Source organism: Suricata suricatta, chromosome 5 (assembly GCF_006229205.1).
Source record: "Suricata suricatta isolate VVHF042 chromosome 5, meerkat_22Aug2017_6uvM2_HiC, whole genome shotgun sequence".
In the NCBI taxonomy this organism is placed as follows: domain Eukaryota; kingdom Metazoa; phylum Chordata; class Mammalia; order Carnivora; family Herpestidae; genus Suricata; species Suricata suricatta.
In genome coordinates, this window is record NC_043704.1 from 110,230,665 (window position 1) to 110,244,062 (window position 13,398).

At 39.8% G+C, this 13,398-nt stretch overlaps 1 protein-coding gene across 1 annotated transcript in view; it reads right to left on the minus strand.

Moving 5' to 3' along the window:
* Positions 1 to 7,115: 7,115 nt before the first annotated feature.
* LOC115292836 (arylacetamide deacetylase-like 2) overlaps positions 7,116 to 13,398 on the minus strand; it is a 26,486-nt gene continuing 20,203 nt past the window's right edge. Inside the window, exon 5 of the mRNA XM_029940826.1 lies at positions 7,116 to 7,718. Coding sequence (XP_029796686.1) covers positions 7,116 to 7,718 — 603 coding nt within the window. The remainder of the gene's footprint in view (positions 7,719 to 13,398) is intronic.

Below are 13,398 nucleotides of genomic sequence, written 5' to 3' on the forward strand. Positions count from 1 at the left end.
CATACTACTTCCATACTACAGATTTTTTTTACAGAAATAAATCTTTAGTTTTAGTTTATGATTTCACTCAACAAAATGCTTGTAGAGGTGATTGATAATTTGGGTATTTTGAAGTGACAACGTTTTTTAAAAAAACCTTGTTCACTCCATTCTTACCAGGGCTACATTGTTGAATGTTTGTTTATCTGCCACAGTTTTAATTAAATTTAAGTTAGTTAACATATAGTGTAGTATTGGTTTTAGGAGTAGAATTTAGTGACATACCACTTAAATACCTCACCTAGTACTCATCGCAGCAAGTGCCACCTTAAAGCCCAGGATCCATTGAGCCCATTCCCCCTCCAATCAACCTTCCAGCAACCCTCAGTTTGTTCTCTTATAATAGTTAAATGTCTTTCATGGTTTGTCTCCCTCTATGTTTTTATCTTGTTTCATTCTTTCCCTTCCCCTATGCTCATACATTTTGTTTCTTAAATTCTACATATGAGTGAAATCATTTTGTATTTGTCTTTCTCTGCCAGATCTATTTTGCATAGCATAATGCACTCTATCTATATCCACATTATTGCAAATGGCAAGATTTAATTCTTTTTATATGGAGTAATATTCCATTATATATATACACACACATATACATACACATACACACACACCCTTTTTTTAATCATCCATTCATCAGTGATGGAAAGTTGGGCTCTTTCCATAATTTGGCTATTGTTGACAGTGCTGCTATAAATACTATGGTGCACGTATGCCTAAAAATCAGTATTTTTGTATCCTTTGGATAAATACTGTAGTGCAATTGTTTAACTTTTTGAGGAACTTCCATATTGATTTCCAGAGTGACTGCACCGGTTTGCATTCTCACCAGCAGTGCAAAAGGGTTCCCATGTCCCTGGATCCTTGCCAACATCTGTTGTTTCCTGAGTTGTTAATTTTAGTCATTCTGACAGGAGTGAGGTGGTATCTCATTGTGGTTTTGATTTGTATTTCCCTGATGATGAGTGATGTTGAACATTTTTTATGTGTCTGTTAGACATTTGGAGGTCTTCTTTGAGGAAATATCTGTTCATGTCTTCTGCCCATTTCTTAACTGGATTATTTTTTGAGTGTTGAGTTACTTTTACTGATTGCTTTTTCACTGTGCAGAAGCTTTATACATTTATGAAGTCCTAATAGTTGATTTTTCCTTTCTTTTTCTTGCTTCTGCAGAGATATGTATGATAAAGAACTGCTATGGCTGAGGTCAAAGAGGTGCTGCTTGTGTTCTCTAGGATTTTGATAGCTTCCTGCCTCACATTTTGGCCTTTCATTCATTTTGAATTTGTTTTTGTGTATCGTTTAAAAAAGTGGTAGAGTTTCATTCTTCTGCATTCCGCTGTCCAGTTTTCCTAACAACATCTACTGAAGAGACTTTTATTCCATTGGATATTCTTTCCTGCTTTGTTAAAGATGAGGTGACCATATAGTTGTGGGTCCATTTCTGGGGTTCTCTATTCTGTTCCATTGATCTACGTGTCTGTTTTTGTGCCAGGATCATACTGTCTTGATGATTATAACTTTGTAATACAGCGTATAGTCTGGGACTGTAGTGCCTCCAGCATTGTTTTCTTTTCTCAACATTCCTTTGGCCTTAGGGTCTTTTCCAGTTTCATACAAACTTTAGAAATGTTTTTCCTAGCTCTGTGAAAAATGTTCATGTTATTTTGATAGGGATTGCATTAAATGTGTATATTGCTTAATGCAGTATAGACATTTTAACAATATTTTTTACTCCAAACAATAAGCATGGAATGCTTATCCATTTGCTTATGTCTTCTTCAGTTTCTTTCAAAAGTGTTCTATAGGTTTCAGAGTGCAGATCTTTTACCCTTTGGTTAGGTTATCTTCTGCTTTTGGTGCACTTGTAAATGAGAGTGATTACTTGATTTATCTTGCTGCTGACTCATTATTGGTGTATGGAGATAAAACAGATTTCTGCCTGTTGATTCTACATCCTGCAATGTTACTGAATTAATGTGTCAGAAATTTTCAAGTGCAAGGTCTCAGGTTTTCTACATAGAGCATCACATCCTCCACAAAGAGTGAAAGTTTGACTTGGTCCTTGTTGAGTTGGGTGTCTTTTATTCTTCTCGTTGTATGATTGCTGAGGCTAGGGCTTCCAGTATTATATTGAAACAAGGTAAGAGGACATCCCTGTCACATTTCTGACCTTAGGGGAAGAGCTCCCAGTTATTCTCCATTAAGGATGATATTAGGTATGGGTCTTTCATATGTAGCCTTTTTGATGTTGCTGTATGTTCCTACTTTCCCTACTATTTGGGGGTTTTTATCAAGAAAGGATGCTGCACTTTGTTCAATGAGCCACTCAGTATCCACAAATCAATGTGTCTGTTCAAATTTTCTTTTTCCTCCTGTTTGAATTTTAGTTATTTATATGTTTCTAGGAACTGATCCATTTTTTCTAGATTGCCCAATTTTGGGGCATGTAGCTGCTCATTATGTTCTCTTATAATATTTTGCATTTCTATGGTGTGGTAGTGATCTCTACTCTTTCATTCATGACTTCACTAATATGGGTCCTTTGTCTTTTTGATAAGTCTAGGGGGTTATCAATTTGGTTAATTCAAAGAAGCTCTTACTCAGATTGTTCTGTTCTACTGTTTCTTTGATTTCTATATAATTTATTTGTTATAATCTTTATTGTTTCGCTTCTTCCGTTATTTTTGGGCTTTTTTGCTGTTCTTTTACCATATTATTTAGGTTTGAGGTTAGGTTGTGTATTTGAGACCTTTCTTGCTTCTTTTTTAAATTTTTTTTTAACATTTATTTTTGAGAGACAGAGAGAGGCAGATCATGAGCAGGGAAGGGGCAGAGAGAGAGGGAGACACAGAATCTGAAGCAGGCTCCAGGCTCCGAGCTGTCAGCACAGAGCCCGATGCGGGACTCGAACCCACGAACTGTGAGATTATGACCTGAGCTGAAGTTGGACGCTCAACCGACTTAGCCACCCAGGCGCCCCCCCCCTTTTTTTAAATTTTTTTGAGACCTTCCTTGCTTCTTGATGAAGGCCTGTATTATTGCATATTTCCCTCTTATGATTGTTTTTGCTGCATCCCAAAGGTCTTGGACTATTGTGTTTTCATCTCATTTACTTCCATGTATTTTTTTATTTCTTCTTTAATTTCCTGGTAAACCTATTCATTCTTTAGAAGGATGTTCTTTAACCTCCATATATTGTTTGTCTTTCCAAATTTTTTCTTGTGGTTCACTTCAAGTTTCAAAGCATTGTGGTCTGAAAATATGCATGGTATGACCTCAAATTTTTTGTTCTAGGTGAATCCTGATCTGTGACTCATATGTGATCCATTCTACAGAATGATTCATGTGCACTTCAAAAGAAAGTACATTCTCCTGCCTTAGGGTAAAATGCTCTGAATATATCTGTCAAGTCCATCTGGTCCAGTGTGTCATTCAAAGCCATTGTCTCCTTGTTGATCATCTGTTTAGATGATTGTCCATTGCTGTAAGTTGCGTGTTCCCTTCTACGATGGTATTACTATCGAGTTTGTTATTAATTGATGTATATATTTGATTTCTCTAAACTTGAGGGCATAAATATTTACAATTATTATATCATCTTGTTGTACAAACCCCTTTATTATGATATAGCACCCCTCTTCATTTCTTATTACAGTCTTTGGATTAAAATCTAGCTTGATATTACAGTGGTTGCTCCAGCTGTCTTTTGATGTCCATTAGCCTGATAAATGGTTTTCTACCCTTTCAATTCGAAGGTGTCCTTGGGTCTAAAATGAGTCCCTTGTAGGCAGCATAAACATTCTGATGCCCTATGTCTTTTAACTGGAGGATTTAGCCCATTTACATTCAGAGTAATTATTGGTAGATATCAATTTAGTGCCATTGTACTGCCTTAAAGTCACTGTTGCTGTAGACTGTTTCTTTCCAGTCTTTGATGCTTTTGGTATCTTTTTTCCTCTCAAAAGTCCCTTTTAATAATTCTTGCAGAGCTTGTTTAGTTTTCATAAACTCCTTTAGATTTTGCTTGTCTTGAAAACTCTTTATCTCTCTTTCTATTCTGAATAACGATCTTGCTGGATACAAGAAAGGTTTCTTGGCTGCATATTTTTCCCAATTAGTGCATTATATGTATCATGCTACTCTCTTATGGCCTGCCAGTTTTCTGTGGACAGGTCTGTTGCTAACCTTATGTATCTACTCTTGAAGCTTAGGACATTTTGTTCCCAGCTGTTTTCAGATTTCTCTCTTTACCTTTGTATTTTGCAAGTTTCACTATGTGTCTTGGTGTTGATCTGTTTTTGTTGGTTTTAAGGGCAGTTTTCTGTGCTCTTGGACTTAAGTGCCTGCTTCCTTCCTCACGTTAGTGAAGTTCTCAGCTATAGTTTTCCAAATAAACCATCAGTCCCCTTTCCTCACTATTCTATGACTTTGATGATACAGATATTATTTGTTCCATGGATAGCTTAATTCCCTAAGTCTATATGCATGATCTAATAGTTTTCTTTCCCTCTTCTTTTCAGCTTCATTATTTTACATAAGTTCATTTTCTATATTGCATATTAATTCCTCTGGTTCTTTCATCCTCATTGCAATTGCATCCAACCAGTTTTGCATCTCAGTTATAGTATTTCCTATTTTGGCTTGACCAGGTTTTAGGTCTTTTATCTTTGTATCATGGGTTTCTCTGGTGTCTTCCATGCTTTTTTTTTTTTTCAAGCCTAGGTACTATTATTATGACTGGTGTCCCAAATTCTTGTTCATATATATCATTTATATGTGTTTTGAGCAAATCCTTGCTTGTCCTTTGGGAAAGAGGCCTGCTGCACTGGATCACAGACAGACCTGCATTAGTAAATATGCACCTGCAGGGGAGAGCAGGACAAGATTTGTTGTAAGTTGCTCCAGCCTCCACTGTGGGTGCTGTGTTGCTTGGTGAAGTCCTACCAGGCCACTGGGTGGAAGAAGATAATATGACCTGCTCTCCTTTCCTGACTAGGTGAGCTGGTGCCCACCCCTGTTCAGGTGGGAGATGAACAATCTCCCTTCCTGTGTCCCAGGCTCCCATCAGATCCTTGCTCTCAACCCACCTGTGCCCAGGTTGTCAACATGCCCAGTGCCACCGTTCTGTGTTTTATCTCTGGTGCATGGCTGAGATTCAAAATTCCTAAGGACCTGGGAAGCCAGAGACCTGCTTACCCCCTCCAGAGGAGAGCCTCAACATGCTGTACCAGGTCCCGTTAGGTCCATGAAAAGCAGGTACACAGCCATACAGGTGCCTAGAGTTTATGGTGAAGCACAGACAAAAGCTGAAACCAGGTTTTCTGCTCTATGCACTCACTTCTGTCCCCTGCTTTTGAATGGCTGTTCAAAGGCACCAGCCAGGTCTTTTGTCTGTGTCAAGGAAATATACTGTCTTCCAAATGCACTGCAAGGAAGAGAAATTTTCTCTCCCACTATAACCCAGGGGATTCCCCACACCCCACTCTCCAGCATCCACTGCTGACACTCCGCACTCCTTTCCCCAGAAGCACTCCTGCCCTCCCAGATCAACTCCCATGAAGAGTGCAGTATTCCAAAACCTCAGAACTTCAGCTCCACTGTTTGCAAATCTTGAAATAGTCATTTCCTCCTGCTCCCCTGGTCGATACTTTTTGGAAAATCCTTCTTTTGTGCAAACTGATGCAGTGCTCGCTCACCCTGTTTCCCTGTCCTTTCCATGAAAAAGTCCTCCTACCCCTAGAGGCACTGCAGCTTTTCTCTCCCCCAATTCACGTCTCCACATTTCTTAACCCATACATTCTCTCCTTCAAATTGTGTAGATTTTTCTCTTAATCCCCAGATTAATTTCCTAGGTATTTAGAATGATTTGATGCTGAGCTAGCTATGGAGGAGACAAGCTCAAGGTCCCCCTACTACTCCACCGTCTTAAATTTTCCCCTTGTTGATGCATACTTATTGTGATTGAATTAAAGTAAATTATAATATTGATCTGCTGCCTTTTTCTTTTTATTTATTTTTAATTTTTTTAATGTTCATTTTTGAGAGACAGAGAGAGACGGAGCACAAGCAGGGGAGGGGTAGAGAGAGAGGGAGACACAGAGTCTTAAGCAGTCTCCAGGCTCTGAGAGGTCAGCACAGAGCCTGACATGGAGCCAAACACACAAACCATGAGATCATGACCTGAGCCGTAGTCTGAGTTTAACTGACTGAGCCACCCAGGCACCCTATCTGTTGCCTTTTTAAAACATGATAGTTGACTGAAAATGTGAAAAAAAATGGCCTTCCTTCCAAAAAAATTCTAAAATCCTAACCCCTGTGAATGGCACCTTACATGGGGGAAAAAAAAGGTAGGTATTTGCAAATGCAATTAAATTAAGGATTTTGAGATGAGAAGAGTATCTCGGATTTCTTTGGTGGAAACACATGTACCTTTCCAAAAAGGAGGCACAGATAAAGGCCAGGGACGATGGAGCAGAGACAAATTTGAAACGCTAACCTTGAAGATAGTGATCTGGCTACCGCAAGTAATGCTGAGCACCATCAGATAAAGGAGGCAAAGAGCTCCAACTAGAGTCTCTGGAGGCAGTGTGGCTCGGGGCAGCACCCTGATTTTGTAACCTCCAGAACTCTGAGAGAAACCAGTTCTGTTGTTGTAAGGCATCAGACTTGTACTAAAATGTTACATTAGCCACAGGAAACTAATACAATTCCCTTGTAATTTTTTCCCTTTATGTTTCCTTTTCCCATTCACTCTTAACAATTTCTGTGCCATCTTCTCTAACTTGCCAGTAATGGTTCTTATTCCTCAACTTTAATAGGTGTTAGTCCCTATTGGGAACAACATAATTATCATAAACTATAAATAAAAGGATTATACACATCCTACATATGCAGGTTCTATGAATCAGAAAAATTAACTAGTTCAAGGACATATAGTCACTGTTATACCTAATTTAAATCTTGATTCAGACAACACAAATGACATTGTTCTTTGTACTACACCTGTAATAATTTGTACATCACAAATTACAACCCATTAACTGGTGACCATATGTATTTTATATATGTTATATTTATAAATTCTTATCCAGCCAACTAATATACATATCGCTTATCTTGAGACCTAGATGTAAGTACACTGGTGACGCCATGAATGATAAAGCTCCATGGAACCCATTCTCAATATGGTCATGAGTAACTTGAACTCCAACATTTTGAAGTCTTGCAGCATACATAAATCCATCATCCCTCGTGAGATCATGCTGACAGGTAATAATATAGGTGGATGGCAAATTCTGTAGCAGAGAATCATTGGCTAACAAGGGTGATGCTCTGACATCCATAAGTGCTGGCAGTGAATAATTATATCTTCCAAGAACTGGTTCAGTATAAACATGATCCTTTCTATACTTCTCAGGTAAGAGAATACTCCAGTTAACAAACTTAAACAGGTGTCTTGATTCCAGAGGCATATGTTGGTTTCTTCTCATTGCCTGGGCAAACGTTTTATCATTGGTGAGATAAGAACTCATGAGTCTTATGCCCATGTCCCTTGATAGAATTATAGCATGCTCATTTTCTCGGTGAGCTGGCAAATAAGAATCAATTATCTGTAAGCTAGGGTAAATTAAAGCTTGTAGCTTGATTTTACGTTTCATTTCAATATCATTCTGCACCTGAAAAAATATAATGATGTCCTGTAAGCAAAGACTTCTGAAACATCAGGAGGCAGACATTTAGTTTTAATAATTTAAGCAACCGTGAGATAATCAAATCTATATAAATTGATGTGATTATATAATTATTTTCACAATGGCCAAATGTGGCATGAAAAATTGTCGATCTGATTTCAAAAGTACATTTTAGAAATGTTGGTCGTGTGTGTAAGAAAGGGAGATACCAATGCCCAGGTATAAGACAAATAAGTCCTGGAGATGTAATGTATAGAGTGGTGACTTAGTTAATAATCTTGTACTGCACATTTGAATATTGCTAAGATAGTAAATCTCAAAAGTTCTCATCACAAGACAAACAATTTGTAGTTATGTGTGGTGATAGATGTTAACTAGATATATTGTGTTGATCAATCTTCAATATGTACATCTATCAACTATGCTGTATACCTGAAACTAACATGATGTTATATGTCAATTGTAGATTGATTCCATTTTTTTAACAGACACGTGGCAGGAGGTGAGGCGCTACTGGGTTGGACCCAAGAGCAATTTGAGAGACTGGGAGCAGCAGCCACAGGAATCTCAACTCCAGGTAATGGCAGAAGTAGCAGCAACATGGCTTCATAACCACTAATAGCACACACCCGGCTAGATTTTTCAATTTGATGCCTTATTATCAATTGTGTTGGTGCATCAAATGAGTTCATTAGAGTGGATAAAAGGGAGGAGAGAGAGAGAGAGAGAGAGAGAGAGAGAGAGAGAAAGGGAGGCAGGGAGGGAGGGAGGGAGGGAGGGAGGGAATGTACGTGCATACATACAATGAGGTTTTTGTCAAAAATCACTAATGTAAATAGCCTAAATAGGATAGTCCTGGGGGAAACTGACAGTATAAATAAAATTTGAAAGAATTCTTGACTGAATGAACACAAAGTTAATGGCAGAAATAAATTAAATTAAATTGATAAAGAAAATGTAGCAGGGTGTGTGCTATTAGTGGTTATGAAGCCATGTATTTAATTTAATACTATTAAAATAATATCTTATCTTAAATTTAGATATTAAAATTAAAAATTAGTATTAAGATTAAAATATTTTAAAACATCTTAAAGTTTAAAAGAATATTATTTGGCTCTTAAGTACGTTCCCAACATCATACTGTAAATTTTAAGAAACATTACCAAAGGATAGGTAACTTACCTTCTGAAAGAATGGTGATATTTGGAAACAAAGGGATGAAACTATTTTTTAAAACCTTGTTTATATTCACAGCTTGACATGCAAGCAGAGAATGTGGAATATTTGACAAGGATCGCTTTTATCTTTTTAGAGGTGAAGGGGGGTATTCTGAGGTCACCTATAACCCTGAGAACCAGAAGGGAGAACCTCAAAGTAATTTCTTAAAACAAGTGTCTCACCTCCAGGTGAGCATCTGAGACAATGTGATGTGGCATCTGAGACAATGACATCTGGACAAAGGGAAAACCCTGCTAAGTGACGAGATATACCTATAAGTCAGCCTCTCACCAGAGTGGCTGGCAGAACCCAAAGGATGAAATAAATTGAAATCCAAGATGTACCCCAGAAAGGGAAATAGTATCCCACCACTCTTATGATGCTCTCCCAGGGCGCTAGAGGCTTCGCAAACTTAGAATGAAAATAAGCCAAGACAAAGTCTCCTGACAGCAACTCCCAAATGTCTCCCAAGTGCCCTCAAGTAGATGATTTACAGAGCCGAAGTACACCATCAACATCTCACTGCCAATGTCCCACACCTAGACAAGGAAACAAATACCCCACATCTAAAGGGATAGGGCAAACAGGAATGCACCAACCACCACCTTTATCTGGCCCTAACTGTCCTTTTTGGAATGTCATATGAAATACATTGTTTTCTCACAAATGTGTTTATGTTCCTGTTATCTCATTTGTTGTTTTGCCATTCAATGCCTCATCCTATCTCTCTGTCATTATTTGAAGCTCATCTTAAAGTTAACCTCTCCAAAATACTGGAAGGGCACCTGCTACTTAGATCTGCCAAGTGGCAATTTTATCCAGGTTTTAACAACCATGTTATCAGTCTAGTATGATTCGTCTTAGATGTTTTCCATACATTTTACATATATTTCTAACCAAAAATGTGTGATTATGCATTTAAGTACCTGATCAAAGCTCACTTCTCTTTCTTCAAATTCCTCTAAACTTCCATAACTTTCTACCTCTTTCAGGTCAATGATCACTTTCCCCTTATGTTTTAAAAATGTATAAAATGGATCTTTCTACTTGATTTTGAATTCCACAAGCACTGATAATATCTAAGTTTTCATTGTATCTTTTACCAGTTAAGATAATAAAAAGCTATGTTGTTAAAATCAAAGAAATGACTAAATCAATATTGCTGCTCAGTTTCTAATTCTCCTAAGAGGACAATGTGTTTTCTTAGAACCAGAAACCACAGGACATAAGGAGCAGTAAGAGACTTATAATGTGGTAGGTCCCAACAATAACAATAAAGTACTCAATTATCTATAGCATTGTTCTTTCCTTCTAGACCCACATGGAATCAAAGACAGCTGGCCAATCAGAGTTCAAGATGCAAATAAGCATTAACACTGAACCATGAACAGTATTACTGAAAAACCCTGAACGGACCTTCCTATAATCTAAATGTGAATATCACAGGAATGGATACATATTTCTCATTCTGTGAGCAAGTCATAGGCACCTGGCGGCAAAAAAAATGTGTAAGACATTTTTCTTGGCTTTCTGGAAGAGGCAAGGTGGCTGAGAAATAGGGAGCTCCTTACTTCCTGCCCACATCTCTCAAACAAACAAGAGCTGAAGCCAAAAGACACTGAACTGCAAGAGTCTGGGAGGAAAAGAGACAGAGTCCACTAAGAAGACAGCCTCATGGGTGTGTGATTGCAAACTGGGTAAGATAAAAATGGTCTGGGACCTGAAGGCACAAAGTGGGGGTAGCCCCCTCTGTGGAGAGACAAGGGGAAGAGAAAGAGCAGCTGAAACTGCTCATAAAACTGTCCCTGGAGAAGAGAAAAAACTCGAACCAGGATGGAGAGGGATCCTATCATCCCATCTCTAACTGCAGGGCTTCAGAGAGAGATCCTATCTCTAACTGTGGGCTTTCTGTGGGCTGAGTGCCTAGTCCCAGTTGGCACCAGTAGGAACTGCTCCCCTACTCTCCCTACTCTATCACCGGCTAGCAAGCATCCTAGCTTGGGCTTACAGGATTGCATTTCTGGAAGTATCATTAAGTACACTGACTAAGATCTGGAAATGAGGCTGGGCCTGGACCATGGAACACAGAACACAGCCAGCCTTGGCTACACCTGCAACAGAGGGAGGTCGGACCCAAAAGAGTGAGTTGCATTGCTTTGTTAGAGAAGGGACTGGAGGTGGGGGGCTGCCATTTTTCTCCCCACAACCACCAAGGGAGGGCCTCAGAGAGTGGCCCTGGGACCCACAGTGGCAGAGAGATCTGCCTCGGCCTATACCAAACCACGCCCATCCGCACTGGAGAGCTGCTTTTTTTTTTTTTTTTTTTTTTTTAGCTGGGCAGAGCAAGACCAACATTGATGCATTGCTGTGATTAACTCTAGATCAATTCTTGCTATTCAGATGTATTTTCTCTTATCTCATTCTTACCTTTTCCCTCTGCAGGACTGGGCACTCAGGCTATTGGTTTGCTTGAAAAATTACATTTAATCCATTCTCTTGATGCATATTCTAAACCTCCTAGGCTACCTTCCTTTCTCTCTCTGGAATTATCAGACTATATTGTTTCCTTGGGTAATATTACCTTCCATTTCTTTCCCCTTGCCTCTTACCATATTCCCCCTTTTTTCCCTCTCTCTGAATTAAGCCTTTTAGTCTCTCCGACTGATCAATGTTCAATTTCTCTTTCTCCCTACCCATGTCATTTCTCTCTTTGTATATGATCTTCCATCAGCATTGCCTCCACACTGCTCTTTATTTGTAGCTGAGATTTCTGGTTTTATGCCTTTAGACTGCTCTTTGTCTTTTGTTGTTTTTGTTTTGTTTTGTTTTGTTTACCTATCAGTTTGCTTGTTTGTTTGATTTGTCTGTGCATTTGCATGCTTTTGTTCCCTGTTTGTCTGTTTTCCCTTCCAGGGACCCAATAAAAGAACACTTGCTGAATGGACAAGCTATGGGCAATCAATGAGCCTCCTTGAATATAGCAGAACTCACAGGTACAGAGTGCATAACAAACTTTTAAAACTTACAAGAGAGGGTGGAGCCAAGATGGTGGACAGGAAGGGAGCTCTGTAAACTCCCTCCGCACCGTTTTTCAAACTGAGAAGGATATTACGTTCATCTGAGAGAGCGGAAGGAGAAAATACGAACTCCAGAAGGAATAGAACCTCAAAGATACCTGAGTGAGTGGGGGCGAATGGGGGAGATCCGAGGACGGGCCAGCCCACGACGGGCAGGGGAGGTAAGATCCCCAGCCCAATGTGGCGCAAGTGCGGGTCGCCAGGGAGACAAAGGGAAGAGACAGAGTCGGAACGCGCTCATGGAGCTGTCTCTGGGGAAGAGGTATAGAACGCTTAGCTGCGCTTGGAGACAGAAACCCACTCCATAGATAACTGCTGGGCAGCGGGGCGCAAAAGAAGGAATAGCCTCCAGCCCTAAGCCATCTCAGCTGGGAATCAGAGGTGCCTGTGGCTGTGAGAAGCGGCTGCGCTGGGGAGGCGGGCACCGCAGCGGAAGCCACCCGAGCAGCGACTGCGCTGGGCGCAAGCAATTCGAACTTGATTTTGGGAACGGGACCACGGACCACATTTCCACGGCACACCCCGCCCCCTGCACGGACTGCGCGAATTCCGGGTCCCCACAGGGAAGAAATAAGGCGCACACCGACGGGACCCTCAACAAAGAGTCGGTGGCAGGTGGAGGCCCCGGGCACGCGCTTAGAATGTGGGAGCTCCCAGCACATTTCCAGCAGCGCACAGCATCTTGAGCAAAGCTATTGGAAACTAAGAGAGACTCGGGTTTTTGCTTTTTGTTTTCTTCCTTTCCCCCATTGCAATTGCGATCCTGACTGGGGGTGGGGACTCCACAATTGAGTCTCTGAAGGTGCACACTTCACCTCCTGCTGCTCATTTCACCTCAGGCAGGGGCGGAGCCTCTGAGAGCAGACTCCAAGACTTACCACATCAAACCAAGCCTATCCACCAGGGGGAGCTGCTGCTTGCTTTTTTTTTTTTTTCCTTCGGTTTTTTGTGTTTTTTTGTTTTTTGTTTTTTGTTTTGCTTTGTTTTGGTTGTTTGTTTTTTTAATATATAACAAAAATTTTTCTTTCTTCACTAGTTTCGTACTTATTTCTTTGTCATTATTACCCTTTTTTCCCCTTTCTCTTTACTTAACTCCTTTAAATTTTACTCCTTATATTCCTTTCTCCCTTACTTTTTCAACTTCTCGCAACCCAGATATATTCTCCTGTATCTTATCCTTACTTCTCCCCTAAACTGGTCATACACTTTTAAAGCAGTCTACTGTCCTTTGTTGTCTCTGATCCCCTTTTATATATTTTTTTGTCTTTTCTTCTTTCTTTTCTTTTTATTTTCTCTTCTTCTCTTCCTTTTGTCTCTTTCCCTCCCATTCTCATTCTTTTCTTTCCCCCCTGTAATGTGTTTCTTTGTTT